The following is a 23,478-nucleotide window of genomic DNA, read 5'->3' as shown; positions in this document are numbered from 1 at the left end:
TTTTGAGTTTTTCAGGTAGCCCCATGATCATGCCTTTTAATGTCTTGTTGAATCTCTCAACAAGGCCATTAGTTTGTGGATGGTAGGGTGTAGTGAATTTATAAGTCACTCCACACTCATTCCACATGTGTTTCAGGTATGCTGACATGAAGTTGGTACCTCTGTCAGACACCACCTCCTTAGGGAAACCCACTCTGGTAAAGATACCAATGAGGGCCTTGGCTACTTCAGGGGCAGTAGTCGACCTAAGGGGAATAGCTTCAGGGTATCTAGTAGCATGATCCACTACTACTAGTATGTACATATTCCCTGAGGCTGTGGGAGGTTCAAGTGGACCCACTATGTCCACACCCACTCTTTCAAAGGGGACCCCCACCACTGGAAGTGGAATGAGGGGGGCCTTTGGATGTCCACCTGTCTTACCACTGGCTTGACAGGTGGTACAGGAGACCCAAAACTCCTTGACTTTCTGGGACATGTTGGACCAGTAGAAGTGGTTGACTAGTCTCTCCCACGTCTTGGTTTGTCCCAAATGCCCAGCAAGAGGAATATCATGGGCTAAGGTCAGTATGAACTCTCTGAACTCCTGAGGCACTACCACTCTCCTAGTGGCACCAGGTTTGGGATCTCTTGCCTCAGTGTACAGGAGTCCATCTTCCCAATAGACCCTATGTGTTCCAGTTTTCTTGCCATTGGACTCTTCAGCAGCTTGCTGCCTAAGGCCTTCAAGAGAGGGACAGGTTTCTTGCCCCTTACACAACTGCTCCCTTGAGGGTCCCCTGGGCCTAAGAGCTCAACCTGATAAGGTTCCAACTCCATAGGCTCCGTTCCCTCAGAGGACAGAACTTCTTCCTGAGAAGAGAGGTTCTCTTTTTGTTGTTGTGTTGCAGCTGGTTTCCCAGTTGTCTTTCCTTTCCTCTTGGTAGGCTGGGCCCTTTTTCCAGGCTCCAGCTCTACCTTTTCACCCTGAGCCTTGCACTGTGCCCTTGTCTTGACACACACCAGTTCAGGGATACCCAGCATGGCTGCATGGGTTTTCAGTTCTACCTCAGCCCATGCTGAGGACTCCAGGTCATTTCCAAGCAAACAGTCTACTGGGATATTTGAGGAGACCACCACCTGTTTCAGGCCATTGACCCCTCCCCACTCTAAAGTTACCATAGCCATGGGATGTACTTTAGTTTGATTGTCAGCATTGGTGACTGGATACGTTTGTCCAGCCAGGTATTGACCAGGGGAAACCAGTTTCTCTGTCACCATGGTGACACTGGCACCTGTATCCCTCAGGCCTTCTACACTTGTCCCATTAATTAAGAGCTGCTGCCTGTATGTTTGCATATTAGGAGGCCAGGCAGCCAGTGTGGCTAAATCCACCCCACCCTCAGAGACTAATGTAGCTTCAGTGTGACGCCTGATTTGCTCTGGGCACACTGTTGATCCCACTTGGAGACTAGCCATTCCAGTGTTAGCTGGAGTGGAGTTAGAAGTGGTAGTTTTCTTGGGACAGGCCTTGTCTCCAGTTTGGTGTCCAGGCTGATTACAGCTACGACACCAGGCCTTTTTGGGATCAAAGTTTTTACCCTTGTACCCAAAATTGTTTTGTGAAGAGGCTCTGGGCCCACCCTCCTGTGCAGGTTTTTGGGGGCCTGAAGAAGACTCTTTACTATTTTTGTTTTTGGATGTCTCAACACTCTTCCCCTGGGGAGGCTTTGTGACCCCTTTCTTTTGGTCACCCCCTGTGGAAGTCTTGGTCACCCTAGTCTTGACCCAATGGTCCGCCTTCTTTCCCAATTCTTGGGGAGAAATTGGTCCTAGGTCTACCAGATGCTGATGCAGTTTGTCATTTGAACAATTACTTAACAGGTGTTCTTTCACAAATAAATTGTACAGCCCATCATAATCATTAACACCACTGCCTTGAATCCAACCATCCAGTGTTTTCACTGAGTAGTCCACAAAATCAACCTAGGTCTGGCTTGAGATTTTTTGAGCCCCCTTGAATCTAATTCTATACTCCTCAGTGGAGAATCCAAAGCCCTCAATCAGGGTTCCCTTCATGAGGTCATAAGATTCTGCATCTTTTCCAGAGAGTGTGAGGAGTCTATCCCTACACTTTCCAGTGAACATTTCCCAAAGGAGAGCACCCCAGTGAGATCTGTTTATTTTTATGGTTACACAAGCCCTCTCAAAAGCTGTGAACCATTTGGTGATGTCATCACCATCTTCACATTTAGTTACAATCCCTTTAGGGATTTTCAACATGTCAGGAGAATCTCTGACCCTATTTATGTTGCTGCCACCATTGATGGGACCCAGGCCCATCTCTTGTCTTTCCCTTTCTATGGCTAGGATCTGTCTTTCCAAAGCCAATCTTTTGGCCATCCTGGCTAACAGGAGGTCCTCTTCACTGAGGCTATCCTCAGTGATTTCAGAGGGGCCTGCCCCTCCTGTGAGGGAAGCAGCATCTCTGACTATCACAGTTGGAATCAGGGATTGAGGGTCCCTGGGTTCCCTTATTAGGACTGGAAGGGGGGAATTCTCCTCCATGTCACTAACATCATCCTCTGGGGTGTCATCCTCAGAGGGGTTGGCTTTTTCAAACTCTGCCAAAAGCTCCTAGAGCTGTTGTTTGGAGGGTCTTGAGCCAATTGTGATTTTCTTTATTTTGCAGAGAGACCTTAGCTCCCTCATCTTAAGATGGAGGTAAGGGGTGATGTCGAGTTCCATCACATTCACTTCTGCACTAGACATTATGTTTCTAAAAGTTGGAATACTTTTTAAGAATCTGAAACTAGTTCTAGAATCTAATTCAAACTTTCACAAAACTTTTAAAATCTAAAAGAAATGCTAACGGGGACTAACACAAGGCCCTAGCAGGACTTTTAAGAATTTAGAAAAATAGCTCAAATTGCAAAAATCAATTTCTAATGACAATTTTTGGAATTTGTCGTGTGATCAGGTATTGGCTGAGTAGTCCAGCAAATGCAAAGTCTTGTATCCCACTGCTGCAACCAATGTAGGAAGTTGGCTCTGTATGCACTATCTCAAAGTAAGGAATAGCATGCACAGAGTCCAAGGGTACCCCATAGAGGTAAGATAGTGGAAAAAATAGATAATTCTAATGCTCTTTTTTGTGGTAGTGTGGTCGAGCAGTAGGCTTATCAAAGGAGTAGTGTTAAGCATTTGTTGTACACACACAGGCAATAAATGAGGAACACACACTCAAAGACAATTCCATGCCAATAGGTTTTTGTATAGAAAAAAAATATTTTCTTAGTTTATTTTAAGAACCGCAGGTTCAAGATTTACAAGTAATACTTCAAATGAAAGGTATTTCACTTAGGTACTTTAGGAACTTTGAATTAGAAAAATAGCATGTCCAGTTTTCACAAAAATGGCAATAGGCTATTTTAAAACTATACAAGGTGCAAATTTTCAACAGTTCCTGGGGGAGGTAAGTGTTTGGTAGTTTTGCAGGTAAGTAAACCACCGACAGGGTTCAAAGTGGGGTCCAAGGTAGCCCACCGTTGGGGGTTCAGGGCAACCCCAAAGTTACCACACTAGCAACTCAGGGCCGGTCAGGTGCAGAGGTCAAAGTGGTGCCCAAAACACATAGGCTTCAATGGAGAAGGGGATGCCCCGGTTCCAGTCTGACAGCAGGTAAGTACCCGTGGCTTCGGAGGGCAGAACAGGGGGGTTTTGTAGGGCACCGGGGGGGACACAAGTCAGCACAAAAAGTACACCCTCAGCGGCACGGGGGCGGCCGGGTGCAGAGTGCAAACAGGCGGCGGGTTTGCAGTAGGATTCAATGGGAGACCCAGGGGTCTCTTCAGCGAAGCAGGCAGGCAAGGGGGGGGCTCCTCGGGGTAGCCACCACCTGGGCAAGGGAGAGGGCCACCTGGGGGTCGCTTCTGCACTGGAGGTCGGATCCTTCAGGTCCTGGGGGCTGCGGGTGCAGTGTCTTTACCAGGCGTCGGGTTCTTTGAAGCAGGCAGTCGCGGTGAGGGGGAGCCTCTGGATTCCCTCTGCAGGCGTCGCTGCGGAGGGCTCAGGGGGGTCAACTCTGGCTACTCACAGGGTCGCAGTCGCCGGGGAGTCCTCCCTGTAGTGTTGTTTCTCCGCAGGTCGAGCCGGGGGCGTCGGGTGCAGAGTGCAAAGTCTCACGCTTCCAGCGGGAAACGTGTGGTCTTTAAAAGTTGTTTCTTTGTTGCAAAGATGTTTCTTCTTTGGAGCAGAGCCGCTGTCCTCGGGAGTTCTTGGTCCTTTTAGATGCAGGGTAGTCCTCTGAGGCTTCAGAGGTCGCTGGACCCTGTGGAACGCGTCGCTGTTGCAGTTTTTCTCAAGTGGGGAGACAGGCCGGTAGGGCTGGGGCCAAAGCAGTTGGTGTCTCCGTCTTCTCTGCAGGGCTTCAGGTCAGCAGTCCTTCTTTAGGTTGCAGGAATCTATCTTGCCAGGTTCTGGGAGCCCCTAAATACTCAATTTAGGGGTGTTTTTAGGTCTGGGGGTTAGTAGCCAATGGCTACTAGCCCTGAGGGTGGCTACACCCTCTTTGTGCCTCCTCCCTGAGGGGAGGTGGGCACATCCCTAATCCTATTGGGGGAATCCTCCATTTGCAAGATGGAGGATTTCTAGAAGTCAGAGTCACCTCAGCTCAGGACACCTTGGGGTTGCCCTGACTGGCCAGTGACTCCTCCTTGTTTTTCTCACTATCTCCTCCGGCCTTGCCGCCAAAGTGGGGCCTTGGCCGGAGGGGGCGGCCATCCCCACTAGCTGGAGTGCTGTAACAAAGGGGGTGAGCCTTTGAGGCTCACCGCCAGGTGTTACAGTTCCTGCAGGGGGAGGTGAGAAGCTCCTCCACCCAGTACAGGCTTTGTTACTAGCCACAGAGTGACAAAGGCACTCTCCCCATGTGGCCAGCAACATGTCTGGTGTGTGGCAGGCTGGAAAAACTAGTCAGCCCACACTGGAAGTCGGGTATGTTTTCAGGGGGCATCTCTAAGATGCCCTCTGGGGTGTATTTCACAATAAAATGTACACTGGCATCAGTGTGCATTTATTGTGCTGAGAAGTTTGATACCAAACTTCCCAGTTTTCAGTGTAGCCATTATGGTGCTGTGGAGTTCGTGTATGATAGACTCCCAGACCATATACTCTTATGGCTACCCTGCACTTACAATGTCTAAGGTTTTGCTTAGACACTGTAGGGGCATAGTGCTCATGCACTTATGCCCTCACCTATGGTATAGTGCACCCTGCCTTAGGGCTGTAAGGCCTGCTAGAGGGGTGACTTATCTATGCCATAGGCAGTGTGAGGTTAGAATGGCACCCTGAGGGGGGGTGCCATGTCGACGTAGTCATTTTCTCCCCACCAGCCCACATAAGCTGACAAGCAGTGTGTCTGTGCTGAGTGAGGAGTCCCCAGGGTGGCACAAGACATGCTGCAGCCCTTAGAGACCTTCCCTGGCATAAGGGCCCTTGGTACCAGGGGTATCAGTTACAAGGGACTTACCTGGATGCCAGTATGTGCCAATTGTGGAAACAAAGGTACAGGTTAGGGAAAGAACACTGGTGCTGGGGCCTGGTTAGCAGGTCTCAACACACTTTCAAATCATAACTTGGCATCAGCAAAGTCAAAAAGTCGGGGTAACCATGCCAAGGAGGCATTTCCTTACATACTGTATTGTCTTCTTCGCTGTTTTGGCAGATTGATAAACTACTGCCATCTTTAATTTGGGCAGGCAAGAGATGCAGAGACTGCCTAGAGCTTTTGAAGTTAGACTTAGTTGACGGGGGACTGGGCCTGCCAGACCGCCATTTATATTATATGGCGAGTCTAACAGTGCAGGGGATTTATATCAAAATGGCACATATGTCATGCGGGAAGACGCTGAGAGCCTCTTTTGCATAAACCAGGGCCAATTCCTACAATACGCCAGCTTAATGCAGAGAGCTGGGGAGATCTAGACCTCTTCCCCTGCAGAACCCACTGAATCTCACCTCGCGACGGCTATTATAGACCCAGGATGTGATCGTGGACTCCTTTCTAGCACCTATAAGGCCCTAAAGAGAGATAGACAGATCAATATCACTGGGACAAGGGATAAGTGTGAGGCAGACCTGGGATCTCCGCCCCCGGACGGGGTGTGGAATAGGGCCTCTGCATTAGTGCGTGAGGGGACTAGCAATGCCAGGTTTAAACTGACACATTTTTACTATTTGCATATCTGGTACCGCAACGCCTGCATAGGCTGTTCCCGTTATGCTCTGATGGCTGTGCTCGGTGTGGCGTGTCCCTGCCAATTGCGAGCATGTCACATGGACGTGCAATTCTATTATTCCTTTTTGGCGCCAAATAGTGCGATCGCTAAGAGGGGAACAGCTATGAAGCTGCATGTAACAATGAAACATTGTTTACTGGGCCTCCTCCCACTCCCTAAAAAAGGGTGCAAAATGGCTGATCACCAAATAGGGGAATGCGGGCGCTGTCATAGCCTATTGGGTGGTAGATTGGTAGTGTGTGATAAATGGTTGTGTGTGTCTGGGTGGTGATGCGCCCTCCCGCCTCCTCTGGCGGCTTCATTGCATAGTCTGGGTCTCCTTCTTTCATTGTTCGCTCGGCTTACGAAGTCACAATCTGGGGTTGGCTACCCATTTGGGGACTGCCGTCTGGGTGGTGTGGACTGGTCTGGTAGAGCAACAGCAGTTCTTTCTCCCCGTTTGTATCTAGTAAAATGTATTACAGGATTGCAAGTGAGTTGGTATAAGTTGAATATGCTATGCAATGTATTGACCTGAGTGGGACAGACTACCACTAAAATATGTCACTGTTAGGTAGAAACGCCGAAAAATTGTATAGGTGTTATTGTACTACCTGAACATACACATCCTAGATAATACTCCAAACAAGTCCAAAAATGACGAACTTGCTTGGGACAATGTTATAAGGTTTGGAACACAATATGGTGTTGGGTTGTAGTTTAAAGCTCTACATATGGCACACATGTATGTACACTGTGATACTTGCATAAATAAAATTGGAAAAATAAAATTAAAAAACATTTGTTTTCAGGTCAAGATTGTGAGCAGTTGTCATAAATAAGGTCCTGATAACAGATGCAGGTGGGCCTCGGCCTTGCGTGGACACAATGAGTGCCAGTAGGTGACATGTCCAGATGTCCGGTATGAGGGGCACATGATTGCTGCGTCTTAGTGTGCGTTCTGTGTTCTGAATGGCTGAGTCTTCCTCACTACATGTGGTATCTGGCCTTGTGTGCCTTATTGGGGCCAATCTCCTGGGACCATGGGGTGTCGCCGCGCCTATCTGTAGGACTGATCTGAGTTTCCTCTTTTCGTGTTTGTCTTGCAGCTACGCGCTGCCCCACCTGTGAGCTGTCAGTCAGTATCCTCAGGTCTAGGTCTCAGGGCCTGTCTGACCACATATGTCTGTGTTGGGGTTGATGGAGAGTTCATTACGGGCGAATTTGATAATATTGATGCCATTTCGTGTTTATGTGTGAATTTATCATGGTGTACATTGACATCAATTCTTTTAATATTAACACTATCTTGGTCCAGATCTTGGTGATCGACTCTCTTAATTAGTTAATTAGAGCATCAACAAATTTTTCGGTGGAGATGCATGCAGGCATTGGGCTAAATAATTGAGCTAGTTAAAAGTAATCATTAATGGAAATGTTTGGTGAGTGTTATGTCAAGGTGGGTTTTGAGTTGGGCCGGGTGATTGTCTAACACCAGAAATGCTGTCACGTCATTGTTAGGTCCAGTCAAGGTTTCAGTGAACTCAGCCCCTGGCAGCTCCGGCACACAGCAGACCGGCTCAACATAAACTGTGTCAAGCATTTAGAAGTACCAAAGTTTAAAAGTTAAAGACATATATCTTGTACCGTATCCTCGTCTTTCACGAGTCCTCTCAAGTTTGGAAACACAACCAGACATGGGAGCGCTTAGTGGGAATACAGGTTCCGCAGAAACCATGGGGCGCGACATTCACCCATCCTCCACATATGTTCAAGGCAGAGAAATACACGCTGAGGATTGGTTTGGGTGACACGACCCTCCTTGTTTGCACCAAAATGTACCCACTGCTTGTCCTACCTGTTGGAGAGGGTGTGGGGTCATTAGGGATGAGCTACACCCCTGGTAGCTCTGCCCCAGGGTGAGGCAGTTCTGGGAACAGTTGGCAGAATCATTGAGGGGAATATTAGGATTTCCTCTGCTCTTTTCCCTGAAGGTGTTGCTTCCGGGGGTGAAACCCCCTCCACTTGACTCCACGGCAAGGGGTGAATGGCACTGCACATACTTGACCAATGGTGGAGACTTCATCTGACTCAGTGGTTCCATAGACTCTGGTCACTTCTGGCCCTGGAGCGCCTCACCAGCATTTTCTCCATAGCACATCTCTGTTTAGAAGCTAAATGGAAACCAGTGTATAGGCGGATGTGCCCTGGCCTGGCGTCACTGTTCTGATGCCCCGTTGGCGATCCCGGGGCCTGTTTGACTAGAATCAATATCATTCGTTGGCTGTGTGTTGCATTCTGGTGGAGAGTCTGTGTGGGTGCATTATCCTATGCAGTTTGTACTTCAATTCTTGGCCTCAATTGGTGTAGGAGGAGGGTGGGCCTTGTTTTCTTTTTTCTTTCAGGTCCCCTAGTGGTGGGGGAGGGGGCAATAGTCGGGGCAGATGCAGCTTGGGCTGTTGTGAGCCTTAGCCATCTGTTTGGCTTGGCATGTTCAGGGGTTTGTGGATTCCTGGTTAAATCCTGAAACAGTTTTTTAAGGTATACATTACACCCCAAGCTTGGTATGGCGTCATATATGCTTTTTGTGTATTTTCGACTGCCTCTGTATTAAAAACATTAATAAATGGAGTTATACAAAACAATTCGGAGCCACAACATAATAAAAATCTGACTCCAATTTATAAAAATAGAGAATAATTTATTGAACAAAATAGCACCAAAAGTGCAAAAATCCAATAAGGAGAACCAGGAATATAAATTATTAAATGTTTGAATAAAAATAGCACCAGAAACCATTATCCGTCATCCGTGGTCATGTGGTTTACCTTGACTGGAACCTAGACATGGTTTAAGGCTCACCGTGATGGAGCGTGGGTCGGATACTGACACCAGGTTCAACCTGGTAAAAGTTTTACCTTCGGACTTAGGGCCAGATTTATAATCCAGCAATGAAGTACATTATTCCGTCACCTTGATGTCGGTACTGTGTAACAGATTTAGAAGTGACCGCCGAGCAGGCAGTCATTTCTTAAACCATTTCCAGGAACTGCTTTCACTGCGGTTCCCGTCAGTGTTTTTCGAGTTTGGTGCAGGGTCCCGTCAATATAACGCAGCTGTGCGTCAAGCTGTTTTCTTCTCTGTTTTCAAAAAGAAAATCCCAGAGATGGATTTTCTTTTTGAAAATAAAAATAAAATGCCCTCCTCGCCATGGGAGCCCTCTCCTGTGGCGAGCATTTAGCAGTTTTCGCTGCCCATTACCACCAGGATTTTCCTGGCCGTGACAGGCAATGAAAACTGACTTCTACTTCCGCCCATCTAAATTGGGTGGGTGAATTCGAGGTCTGCCTCTGACGGCCCCTACCCCACAGGGCCAAAAGAGGGTTTAATCACGGCGGAGTAGTCTCCACCGTTATAAAAACAAAGGTCCGCTTGCATCTAAATTCAGTGGCAATGGAGTATGCATACCGCCAACATAGAACGTGGTCCCTGAGTCTCTGAAATGGAAGTCAATAATCCTCTCCTGGTCCTGCAACTCCCATTGGCCCCAGGAAGCCTTGGGATCCCTAACTTAGAATATAATTATCTCCAATGGCTCTCCTGTTGGTACGCGGACTATTTTCTGGAGGACAACAGCACATTGGGTCCCTCGCTCAGGCAATCCACGTAACTCTCACTAGTATCTTCAGGTACTCCGCCATCATCTTCTCCTCCAGATAGCTCTGACCTGTCTTACCATAGCCTTGACGACAATAAACCACATCCCTCTCTATGCTCCCGCGATGTCTCTACAGGGGTTTCGGATGACGCAAGGGCCTATCACAGAACAGGACCTACACGCCTGGGACCAGGCTGGGATACTAACTTTAGGAGACTTATTTCAAAATGGTCAACTCCGCAATATCCCCTCCCGACGGAACAATACAGATTACAAGAGGGCAAATTTTCCTCTATTCCTCTCTTAAGGGTACCCTAAGGTATAACTGGGCGCTAAGCAACGTGGAAGCGGCCACTCATCAGTTGCTGCCCTACAGACGCTGGGCAGCAGTCGCCTTTTGATCAGCTGGCTCACAGGAGCCTTAGTAGCTGAGACGCAAGGGACACCTGGGAGCGGAGTTCGGCTGCCCTCTCAAAGATAAAGAGTAGGACATAGTGCTAACATATCACAGGAAAGCACGATGAAATGCCCGGCTTCAGCTTGTCCAGTTATATAAGCTACACAGGGCGTGCCCTTCCCCACAGCGGATCGCCCAGATATTTCCAGGAGCTTCAGACCATGGCAGTACCACAGCAGATATGAAACCTGTTCTGTGGGACTGTCCAACATAAGTCCTTATTAGAATGCCACCTTGCCAAAACTCAAGATGGTCACAGGTCTTCGGGGAGCGGGATTTTGGTAGGCCATGGCACTTGCAATATACTGTATGCCCCAGTAGCTTAAGATTGCATTGTGCCTTTTCAACCTTGCCCTTATGGTTGCCAGAAGAACTGTTACCCTGAGGTGGGAGCTTCCAATGCCCCTTTGTTTGAGGCCTACGTTTGAGTGATGTGCTGGGCAAAGGCTACTGCCCTTCACAGGGGGATGCGAGGGGGCTGAACTGCCACCTTAATGCTCAGCATTGGGAGGGTGTACTATCTAAGTCGGCCGACCCCCCTGAACACAACGACTCACTGGCAGACATCCAAGTACCCCTCCCTAACCACCCTTCGAGGCCCAGATTATCCCCATTACCCTTCAAGCCAACCCACAAAAATACAAAAAAACACTTTCCTCAATGGCAGGCAGACTTCTAATTATTCCCATTACCCCGGGGGCCCGTCTTCCCCTCCTGAATGACCCCACCCCCTTCCACGCCAAGATGACCTCACAGTTAGACTTTGTGATGCACTAGCATCCCAACAACATCCAATAATTGTTGTTCTGTGGTGCTTTGGTACAGTATTTGTATAATGTATGCAATGCCAATAAAACAGTTTTAAAAAAATCCTCAACAGGGAAAGGCAGCTGGCTGCAGTCCAGCAGGACTCCACCAGGTTGGATAGCCATCGGACGTGGCCCCTGTGAAGCCACTGTGTTGTGTTTTCTATGTTGTTCTGCACGTGACGGCACAACACCGCGTGCCGAACCAATATCGCGTGCTGCCCGCTGTCGTGCCTTAGGCTTTCGAGCGTTCGTCAGGAACGGTTAGATGGCTGAGTGAGGTGCCGAGGACGCGACAGCGGCGGTCTTTTCTACGGATTAAATACATTTGATAAAGACAACCAAGACGTCTCCTACCATCATTATAACATCACTTTTGGTGACGAGGGAGTCTGTGGACCGCCGCTACGTTACCCACGCATATCGTGAGGGTAGATATCCTCTTCTTTCTCCGACGTACATTTTCTTCAACTACATCCAGCAGGAAACGTATGAATACCTGGAGCTCTGCTGGGGGGAGGACCGAGTGACTTGTGTGGTTGCAAACAACTAGAACGGGAGTCTGCTGGTGCCGTGGCTGGCATTTTTAGGCGCCATCTTGGAGGTATTTGTGTTTTAAGCTACTCAGAGCCATATTAGCAGGGTCAACGGTCGAAAATACTGTTACACTGTGGGAAAGTTTAACTAACAGTTGGTTATTGAAAGGTATGACCATCTGAACAGGTCCTGGACAGTTCTGGACTTTAATTGCTACTTTTTTGGTTAGCGCTATGCAGTCAGTTAATCAACCACCACCCTTCTTGGAAACTCCAGGGGTGCCTCCCCTCCCATGGAGGCAATGGTTTGATGGCTTTGAGACGTACCTGGGAGCTATTGGAGCCTCTTGTTTTCGCCCCGAAAGAAAAAAGTGTCTGCTTTTACACTCTTTGGGATATGAAGGCAGAGAGATTTTCAAACACTTACCTGACCTGCTGCAAATTGATGAAGAACTTGATGAATATCATATGAATATCAAGAAGTTGTCTACAAGGTTTGATGTACTGCTGAGTCTGGTGGTTTTGCGGCACAAATTCTTCAAGCGTCAGCAAGTTCAGAGTGAAGATGTTGAGGCATACGTCAGTGCACTGAGACAAATGTGAATTCAGAGATTTTCAAGACCAGCTAATAAGGGACCAGTTTATTGGTCACTGCTCAAACAAACACATTCAGCAGAAGCTACTTACCATGGGTAATCCAACATTGGAAGAGGTCATCAAAATAGCCAAGAGCGTTGAACTGGCGCAGATCTCTCTAAAGGAACTCTCATCTAGTACTGGGGTGAAGGACTCTGATCAAGTGCAAGTTAATGTCATTACAAAAATGGGTGCGGTAAAGAAAGGCGAGCTGAAGAAATATGACAATCCTTTTTTTAGGTCTTCTAACATATGTTTTAGATGTGGAAACATGCCCCATTTCAAAGAAGGCAAAAGTTGTCCAGCGAAGAATGCTGTTTGTAGGAAGTGTAGTAAAGTGGGTCACTTTGCTAAAGTCTGTCAATCCATGAACAATAGGCAAGCTAAGGTGTCTTGTGTAGCGGAGGAAGATGAGGAGAATGGAGGGGAATCTTTTGTAAAAGCCTTTCAGGATATGATTGTGATGTATAGATCCCCTGGTGGATATTCGGGTTGGAGATAAGTGGCTTCGGTTATTAGTGGACTCTGGAGCACGTATTACTATGATCACATTGAATCTGTTCCACAATACTTGGGGTGATAGGAAGTTATTGCCTCCCGACAGATCACGGGTATCTTATGAGGGCAGGAAAATTGACTTGGAAGGCTACATAGAAGACAGTCTAGAGTTCAAGGGTCGCAGGATCTTTGGTAAAATTTATGTGGCATATAAAGGTCTGAACATTTTGGGATGGTACCACCAAGGGCTGTTTGGTATGGTCTTGAAACCCGGTGCTAAAGAACAAGTCCTTGTTGTGGGTAACTCAGAATCAAAGGCACCATTTGAAGAGGCGTTTCCTAGCATATTTGCACTGAGTTTGGGAAAGATTGCTGGTTTCAAACACAAGATTAAGGTGAAGGATAGGGCCATCCCAGTGAGACATAAGGTCAGGTCAGTGCCGTTTAGTCTTAGAGATGATCTTAAAGCTGAATTGAACAAGCCTCAACATAATGGTGTGATTGAGCCTATTGAGTCCAGTGTGTGGCTTTCTCCATTAGTGGTTGCTCAAAAACGTAATGGGGACCTACGTTTATGTGTGGACCTGAGGAGTCTCAATAAGGAAATATGGGTAGACTCATATCCCTTACCTAAGATCAGCGACCTGCTCGATGAGCTCAGAGGCTCTGTGTGGTTTTCCAAAATTGATCTGGCATCGGCATATCACCAGGTGGTCTTAGATGAGGATTCGCGCCATTATACAGCCTTTAATTCCCCGTTTGGTACTTTCCAGTTTTGCAGGATGCCGTTTGGGCTGGCCTCCGCTGTGTCAGCTTTTCAACGCATCAGGCACAAAATTATGGGGGAAGTACAGGGCATTCTGGTTTTTCAAGATGATGTTTTGATACATACTAGGGGTTTGGAAGATCCTCATGAGAAAATCAAATCTGTCTTTAAAAATGTTCAGTCCTATGGCGTCTGTGTAAAGAAAGAAAAATTTGAGTTTTACAAGGAAAAGATAGGATTTTTGGGTCACTGTGTGTCTGGAGAAGGGGTTGCACCTCGGCCCGGGCTGGTAAAAGAGACTCTGGAATCGCCTAACCCCAAGGACAAAGACGAGTTGCGATCATTTGTAGGCATGTGTGAATATTATTCTAGGTTCAATTCCAACTATGCTAGCAAAATGAAAGTTTTGTCAAATTTGCTCAAGAACAAAGTACCGTTCATATGGGACAGTGAGTGTCAAACTACATTCGAAAAGGTGAAGCAGGAGTTGGTGGATGCTAGACCATTGAGTCCGTATGACCCCAGCCAATTGTGCACCATTACAGTTGATGCTAGTAGGTATGGGTTGGGGGCAGTTCTCTCACAAGGTATGGGGAAGGACGAGAAGGTTATTAGTTATGCCTCTAGAGTTTTACATGAATCAGAACTCAATTACTCAGTGATTGAAAAAGAGCTGCTAGCATGCTACTGGGCTAGTGAGAAATTTAGAAGCTATGTGTGGGGAAGAAACTATGTTATTAAAACTGATCATAAACCGTTGGTGCACATTTTGAATGGTGACAAGATTAACTATACAACCCCCGCATAGCACGCCTTACCACGAAATTGTTACAGTAATTGATTTCCAGGTCAGATACATTCCGGGGAAAGATAATTTCACAGCAGACTTTCTATCTCGTTTACCTATGGACGATGAAAGCACTGATGATTTGGAGGACGATGTGGAGGATTGTTTTATAGCGGCTGTAGATGCTGATGAATCCAAGGTGTGCACGGAGACTGTGTGAGGATGGCTGAAAGCAATGATGAGGTGTTGTGCATTGTTAAGCAGCATATTATCAACGGCTGGCCTAAGGAAAGGAATTTGAATTCAGAAGTCCAACCGTAGGCCAAGGTGGGGGATGAGTTGTCAATTGAAGACAGCATTGTTTTGAGGAATAATAAATGTGTACCCCCGTGCGATGTTAGACCAAAATTAGTGGACCATGCGCATGAGGGGCACCTTGGTGCCACTATGACAAAAAGACGTATCAGGGCGCACTATTGGTGGCCGTCTATGGATAAAGATGTGGAAAGAGTTGTTGATGGATGTGTGGTGTGTAACAGTGCTGAAAAGGGGTTGAAGATTGTGAAGCCACCATTGCAACCCATACCTTTACCGGACAAGGCTTGGGTTAAGGTGGGGGTCGATATGGTTGGGCCTTTCAATTTTCTCCCTACTCACATGCGCTATGCCTTTGTACTGATGGATTACTTCAGTAAGTGGCCAGAAGTGTGGTTTTTCGCTAAGCCTAGGACTGGCTCTGCCATACAGTTCCTCAAAGAAATTTTTTGGAGGGAAGGATTTCTGGAGTGTAAGGAAATGCCTCCTTGGCATGGTTGCCCCCTGACTTTTTGCCTTTGCTGATGCTATGTTTACAATTGAAAGTGTGCTGAGGCCTGCTAACCAGGCCCCAGCACCAGTGTTCTTTCCCTAACCTGTACTTTTGTATCCACAATTGGCAGACCGTGGCATCCAGATAAGTCCCTTGTAACTGGTACTTCTAGTACCAAGGGCCCTGATGCCAAGGAAGGTCTCTAAGGGCTGCAGCATGTCTTATGCCACCCTGGAGACCTCTCACTCAGCACAGACACACTGCTTGCCAGCTTGTGTGTGCTAGTGAGGACAAAACGAGTAAGTCGACATGGCACTCCCCTCAGGGTGCCATGCCAGCCTCTCACTGCCTATGCAGTATAGGTAAGACACCCCTCTAGCAGGCCTTACAGCCCTAAGGCAGGGTGCACTATACCATAGGTGAGGGTACCAGTGCATGAGCATGGTACCCCTACAGTGTCTAAACAAAACCTTAGACATTGTAAGTGCAGGGTAGCCATAAGAGTATATGGTCTGGGAGTCTGTCAAACACGAACTCCACAGCACCATAATGGCTACACTGAAAACTGGGAAGTTTGGTATCAAACTTCTCAGCACAATAAATGCACACTGATGCCAGTGTACATTTTATTATAAAATGCACCCCAGAGGGCACCTTAGAGGTGCCCCCTGAAACTTAACCGACTATCTGTGTAGGCTGACTAGTTTTAGCAGCCTGCCACAAACCGAGACATGTTGCTGGCCCCATGGGGAGAGTGCCTTTGTCACTCTGAGGCCAGTAACAAAGCCTGCACTGGGTGGAGATGCTAACACCTCCCCCAGGCAGGAATTGTCACACCTGGCGGTGAGCCTCAAAGGCTCACCTCCTTTGTGCCAACCCAGCAGGACACTCCAGCTAGTGGAGTTGCCCGCCCCCTCTGGCCAGGCCCCACTTTTGGCGGCAAGGCCGGAGAAAATAATGAGAAAAACAAGGAGGAGTCACTGGCCAGTCAGGACAGCCCCTAAGGTGTCCTGAGCTGAAGTGACTCTAACTTTTAGAAATCCTCCATCTTGCAGATGGAGGATTCCCCCAATAGGGTTAGGATTGTGACCCCCTCCCCTTGGGAGGAGGCACAAAGAGGGTGTACCCACCCTCAGGGCTAGTAGCCATTGGCTACTAACCCCCCAGACCTAAACACGCCCTTAAATTTAGTATTTAAGGGCTACCCTGAACCCTAGAAAATTAGATTCCTGCAACTACAAGAAGAAGGACTGCCTAGCTGAAAACCCCTGCAGCGGAAGACCAGAAGACGACAACTGCCTTGGCTCCAGAAACTCACCGGCCTGTCTCCTGCCTTCCAAAGATCCTGCTCCAGCGACGCCTTCCAAAGGGACCAGCGACCTCGACATCCTCTGAGGACTGCCCCTGCTTCGAAAAGACAAGAAACTCCCGAGGACAGCGGACCTGCTCCAAGAAAGGCTGCAACTTTGTTTCCAGCAGCTTTGAAAGAACCCTGCAAGCTCCCCGCAAGAAGCGTGAGACTTGCAACACTGCACCCGGCGACCCCGACTCGGCTGGTGGAGATCCGACACCTCAGGAGGGACCCCAGGGCTACTCTAAGACTGTGAGTACAAAAACCTGTCCCCCCTGAGCCCCCACAGCGCCGCCTACAGAGGGAATCCCGAGGCTTCCCCTGACCGCGACTCTTTGAATCCTAAGTCCCGACACCTGGGAGAGACCCTGCACCCGCAGCCCCCAGGACCTGAAGGACCGGACTTTCACTGGAGGAGTGACCCCCAGGAGTCCCTCTCCCTTGCCCAAGTGGAGGTTTCCCCGAGGAATCCCCCCCTTGCCTGCCTGCAGCGCTGAAGAGATCCCGAGATCTCTCATAGACTAACATTGCGAACCCGACGCCTGTTTCTACACTGCACCCGGCCGCCCCCGCGCTGCTGAGGGTGAAATTTCTGTGTGGGCTTGTGTCCCCCCCGGTGCCCTACAAAACCCCTCTGGTCTGCCCTCCGAAGACGCGGGTACTTACCTGCAAGCAGACCGGAACCGGGGCACCCCCTTCTCTCCATTCTAGCCTATGTGTTTTGGGCACCACTTTGAACTCTGCACCTGACCGGCCCTGAGCTGCTGGTGTGGTGACTTTGGGGTTGCTCTGAAGCCCTGTAAGTGTCTTACTTACCTGGTTAACCTAACCAATACTTACCTCCCCTAGGAACTGTGAAAATTGCACTAAGTGTCCACTTTTAAAACAGCTATTTGTGAATAACTTGAAAAGTATACATGCAATTTTGATGATGTGAAGTTCCTAAAGTACTTACCTGCAATACCTTTCGAATGAGATATTACATGTAGAATTTGAACCTGTGGTTCTTAAAATAAACTAAGAAAAGATATTTTTCTATATAAAAACCTATTGGCTGGATTTGTCTCTGAGTGTGTGTACCTCATTTATTGTCTATGTGTATGTACAACAAATGCTTAACACTACTCCTTGGATAAGCCTACTGCTCGACCACCCTACCACAAAATAGAGCATTAGTATTATCTCTTTTTGCCACTATCTTACCTCTAAGGGGAACCCTTGGACTCTGTGCATGCTATTCCTTACTTTGAAATAGCACATACAGAGCCAACTTCCTACATGGAGTTTTTAATTTTGGATAATGGTGTACAGTTTGTGAGCAATGAGATGGAAATGTTTCTAGGAGAGTCTGGTGTGAAACATTTGAAGAGTTCTCTGTACCATCCTCAAACGAATGGTTTAGTAGAGAGAATGAACAGAGTGGTTGTGGAATACATCAAGTGGGCTAAAGCAAGCAAATTGGATGTGGAAGAAGCTGTGAATTCAATGTTGTGATTTTTATCGTACCACTCCACATTCAGTGACGAAAATCTCTCCGTTTGAACTTTTGAAAGGTAGGCGTAGTACTTCAAGACTTTTCCCGGCCTGGTTAGCCAAGGTTGTGTCTGGTAAATTTCTTGATACTGTGGACAAGGACAGTGTTTTGGGTGAAGTAAAAATAAATCAGGATAAGGTGAAAGCCAGGTATGACCAGAAAAATTCTACGAAAGAACGGTCATTTCAACCGGGTGATGTGGTGCGCATCAAGTTACAAACATTTGTGAGGAAGGGGGAGGCCTGTTATGGGAGTCCGGTGACTATGAGGAGAGTGTGTGGAAATGCCATCATGGTTGAGGGTGGTCAATGGTGGAATGTGGGCAAGGTTGTGAAGGTGAATGACGTCAGTGGAATGAAAAGGTGTAGTAGTTCTGTGACTGAGGGCATGGATCAGGAACGGATGGTATCAAACACAAAGTTGTTGGTGCCCCATACACTTAGGAGATCAGTTCGTGAGAAATGGGTACCGCTCAAACTTAAGGAATGTCATGGATTATAGCAGGAAGGTTACTTGTTGTGGTCAGTCTATGGCCAAGATTATTTAGTGGTTCAATGTTATGTAATTACCTTCTTTGTGGAAGTTCTTCTGTTTTAAAAAAAAAAAAAAGGAAGGAGATAATGTGTTGTGTTTTCTATGTTGTTCTGCACGCGACGGCATGACACCGCGTGCCGAACCAATATCGCGTGCTGCCCGCTGTCGTGCCTTAGGCTCTCGAGCGTTCGTCAGGAACGGTTAGACGGCTGTGTGAGGTGCCGAGGACGCGACAGCGGCAGTCTTTTCCACGGATTAAATAAATTTGATAAAGACAACCAAGATGTCTCTTACCATCATTATAACACACTGGCTGTTGGATAAAAGGTTCTGAGCCAGAGGAATTCAAAATGTATGCCTAACGAAGATCCCTCACTGGCTGGATACATTTGGCACCTTCTCCTGGTGAAGATTTTAATCTGTTCTGAATTAGTTACCTTTTTGGAGCTCAGATTCCTCCTGCTGGCAAGGCTGCAAGCTACAGCCAAACAGGACTCTACAAGGCTGGGTACCCTCTCCACATCGTCCTACTGAAATGGATTTGCTGCTGCGTAAAAGCTCTGAGCAAGTACAACCTGAATCTTTGGTTCAGCTGTAGCGCACCTTTATCGGATTGACTCAGCATGTTTGTCCCAATCCTCCGAAAGTCTTTGAAGCCAACAAGTTTAAGTCCCAGCCTTTTCTGTATGTTAGGAGGGGGATACTTTGACACAGCCAAGGTCAAAGTGTACAAAGCAACAGCACTTGGGGGTCAGGGGCCACTTCAGCAAAACCCACCAGCAGGGTCCAGGGTAGGTCCAGTTGGAACTAGTCAGCTGGGCTCTTCAAAAAAGGGGTTTCTTATAGCTTTTTTTAAGCACTGTAGCTTAACAGGAGGTCAGCCATCCGACCCCTGGAGTCCACCTCTTTCTCCTAGGTACAAGTGGGAGCTGGTCCTGCTTTTCAAGTCTCCTCACAAGTTTCAACAGCAGGTACAGTCCATTTCTCTCTTCCACAAGCCCAGTAGTGATCTGAGAAGGAGACCATCACTGGATAGTATATTATTTTGTGCTTAACATGTATATAAGTCACTGCATACTTTACATATGTTATTTGATTATATACTCTACTAATTAATTGGTAAGGTCCCACAATAAGAAAGTAATTTTTCAAGCAGTTGGTTGCAATATAAGATATAGTTCATAGACAAAAAATGCAAAAAGGGATATTTTGTTCCCGTTCAAAGAGTTTTTATTGATGAGAAGTGGAGAATTCCAAAAATAAATCAAGAAGTTTCAGCCAATTTCCAGCCAACACGTGTTTCGCCCCACACGGCGTATGCGCCAGGGCTTTCTCAAGGCTGCAAAGAAGAAATAATATAAGGCTCGGGATAAAAGTCAGTCTGAATGAAAGGGACACCAAAAGGGTAAAAACCCTAGATGCGTAAAAGAGGGTCATGCATCTCACTTACTGTGCTCTATTTAAAGGACAATAGTACCCCCTATATAGAGGGTACTATAAGGGAGAGATAGCACCGTCTAGTAGTGAAATATAGATCCATTCATGGTGTTCAATATTAAGGTGCACTGAAAGTACTAGAAGATATTTCGTGCTACAAAAAGTTGAACTAAAATAGAAAGCAAGAAAGGAGTATACAGTATATCGATAGTTTAAATGGGTATTTTTAATAATATGAGTTTGTGCTGCACTAGAATACTTGAAAACTATGTGATAGTGCTAATTAATGTCATGCAAATGAAAAAATGAAAAAAGGGGATGGCAGTGTATGCAGATTGTAGTTCAGAACTTTGCAGGTAATAGTTACATACCACGTTATTTGAAAGCATAATTCTTCAGGCTGAGTGCCACAGTTGTTATAGAGAATCTGTACATGAAATATATGGGAAACATATATAGTGTGTGGCATTAACTCTACAGACAGGCCAACAATGCTGACAAATTAATGTCAAATGTATACCCATCATGCTAAGAATAACATCAGCAAAAAAGGCTCCAAGATTATAGTCACTTTCCAAGGTTAAAATCATCATCACTATATTCAATTCCTAGTCAAAGAAAAAGATCCAATACTTCATTTAATGGGGTGAACTACCCCTTATTGGGGAGAGTCTAGGAGGACGAGTTTACCCATTAGGAAACAATATTGATAGCCGGTAACCCGTACAGATATTTCCGAAGAGGTGCAATCGATCGAGCAAGTCCCGATTAAACATTTAAATTACGGGTCTGTAGTGGATGGCAAAGTTCTTACCTATTTAAGTGGTAACAAACAATTTTTACGATCCCGACGTGTCCATCGCCTCTTATCGGGGGACGCGCCAGGAGAACACTGCATCTTTTCTATACTGAAGGTAGTCCTTCCTCAGTGTTTAGGACGCGAACACTGAAGAAGGACTAAAAAACGGTTAAGCTCAATCGAGTGACGGCGTCGCCATTAAATATGATATGATAAATCGGTGGCGCCATTTTGTAAAGAGTACAAGGAAGTTAGAAAGAAAATTATTGCATGAACTTAAGGCTGGGGGTATAAATACAACCAGATTGTTGTGAAAAAATAATTTTGAAAAAGATAAATAAAAGAGGGACTAGAGACAAAGGGGGTCACTCCGACCCCCGCGGGTGGCGGTAGCCGCCCGCCTGGCGGGAACCGCCAGATGACCGTACCGCGGTCAAAAGACCGCGGCGGTCATTATGACTTTCCCGCTGGGCGGGCGGGCGACCGCCAAAAGGCCACCCGCCCGCCCAGCGGGAAAGCCACAGCAACGATGGACACCCAGCACTAATGCATGCTCACTGCACATACCCAGAACAAGCCCCTAACCATCATCACACAAGCCCCCACACAGGAATGCTTGCACTGGGGTACACGCACACCCACCCATTGCACACCATCACACACACACATGCAATAATCATGCTCTTATGCCCCTGCAGGATCACGAAGGACCGTCACCACACCGGAGGGTCCAGACATCTCCACTCCACCCACAGAAGAGGCCCAGAGTGACGATAGCAGCTCTGCCCTACTGGAGCCTGATGACCAGCCCGGACCATCGTGGGCCTCGGGACAGTCGGTTCCCCTTGCACAGGCACAGCCCAACACTGACCTTCCTCCCTCTGGTAACACCAGTACAGCACCCACCCAGCAGGCCCAAACCTCCGTACCCAGGACAGGTCAATCAGCTGTGTGTCCACCACTACAGGGAACCCAGGATAACCCACCACCCCAACAACAACAGGGACCTGGGGGCAGTGGTAGTGGGCACACGGTCCAGGGGACAGAGGCACAGGAACACAGGGGAACTGGGAGGGCTGCTGTGCGACAGGGGGCAGACAGGCCAAGGGAACCCACTCTCCACGAGGCCCTATCCTCCATCATGGGAGCATACCACCACTCCCAGGAGACAATGGCGACGTCCTGGTCAAGTTTCAGGAGACCCCGCGCCTGCAGGAGGAACAGTATTTGGAGTTCAGGGAAGAGCTCAGGACCATCAGCTCCGCCTTGGGCACCATCGTAGGGGTGCTGAAGGACATACAAAAGACCATGAGGGACACCGTGGCACTCCAAGGGGCCCCTGACAATAGCCAGGACGATGAACTGCCCACCACCTCCGCCGGCGCTAGTGGACAGGACGCCCCGCCACAGGACCACCACACAAGCACCCCATCCCCTGCAGACGGACAACCACCAGGCAAGCGGGCCCTGAGATCCAGGAACAGGACAGAGCAAGATGGCAAGACCCCCGCCAGGAAATGAGACCACCCTGATTGTCCTCCCACTGTCCCACTTTGTTACCCTGTCCATACTTAAACTGCCCCAGCTCCACTTCCTATGCCCATATGGGCAGTGCACCTGTGTGACCAATGGACTGGACTCTGCCATGGACATTCCTCCACCATCAACCCAGACTATTTTATAACCCCCTCCACTATTTTCCACGTAAATAAGCACCCTTAAATCAAAAAACAATCTGGAGTCAGTCTATGATTTGGTAAAATGTATTATCAATGACAGTGTCAAAATGCGTTTTTAGTTGTAAAGGCAACATACCTATGTCACACATCAGAAGTCCTTGAAGGATGCATGCAGATGACACACGTTGGTAACCACACCTGTGAAACCGTAATGGAAATGAACAACTCAGTTACCAAATAATCCCATTAAATTACACACAGGATAGAGGAAGACGTGTGACAGTGAATGTAATGGTTAAAATGAAAATGTTCTCACCTGTGTGTCACTGGAAATATTGCTGTATGACAGACTCCCTGTTGTCGTTGTCTTCTTCCTCAGCTTCCTCCGCATCACTGTCCACAGGCTCCACAGCTGCCACTACACCGTCATCTGGACCATCCTCTTGCAGAAAAGGCACCTGGCGTCGCAAAGCAAGATTGTGAAGCATCGAGCAGTTGATGATGATCTCGCACACCTTCTTCGGTGAGTAGAATAGGGAACCACCTGTCATATGGAGGCACCTGAACCTGGCCTTCAGGAGGCCAAATGTGCGTTCGATCACCCTCCTAGTCCGCCCATGAGCCTCATTGTAGCGTTCCTCTGCCCTGGTCCTGGGATTCCTCACTGGGGTCAATAGCCATGACAGGTTGGGGTAACCAGAGTCCCCTAATAGCCACACACAGTGCCTCTGGAGTTGACCCATCATATCAGGGATGCTGCTATTCCACAGGATGTAGGCGTCATGCACTGAACAAGGGAACATAGCATTTACCTGGGAGATGTACTGGTCTGCCAAACATACCATCTGTACATTCATAGAATGATAATTCTTCCTGTTCCTGTACACCTGTTCACTCCTGTGGGGGGGGGGACCAGAGCTACATGGGTGCCATCA

At 47.7% G+C, this 23,478-nt stretch overlaps 1 protein-coding gene across 1 annotated transcript in view; it reads left to right on the top strand.

Moving 5' to 3' along the window:
- Positions 1-23,478, top strand: part of LOC138291607 (uncharacterized) — a 336,430-nt gene that overhangs the window by 124,806 nt on the left and 188,146 nt on the right. The window contains exons 5-8 of the mRNA XM_069230322.1: positions 12,118-12,293; positions 12,388-12,541; positions 12,822-14,309; positions 18,081-18,243. Of these exons, the coding sequence (XP_069086423.1) occupies positions 12,118-12,293; positions 12,388-12,541; positions 12,822-14,309; positions 18,081-18,243 (1,981 nt within the window). The remainder of the gene's footprint in view (positions 1-12,117; positions 12,294-12,387; positions 12,542-12,821; positions 14,310-18,080; positions 18,244-23,478) is intronic.

The sequence above is a fragment of the Pleurodeles waltl genome, chromosome 1_1 (assembly GCF_031143425.1).
Source record: "Pleurodeles waltl isolate 20211129_DDA chromosome 1_1, aPleWal1.hap1.20221129, whole genome shotgun sequence".
NCBI lineage: Eukaryota > Metazoa > Chordata > Amphibia > Caudata > Salamandridae > Pleurodeles > Pleurodeles waltl.
The sequence above is the reverse complement of the archived record's forward strand: the minus strand, read 5'-3'. Positions and strand labels throughout refer to the sequence as shown.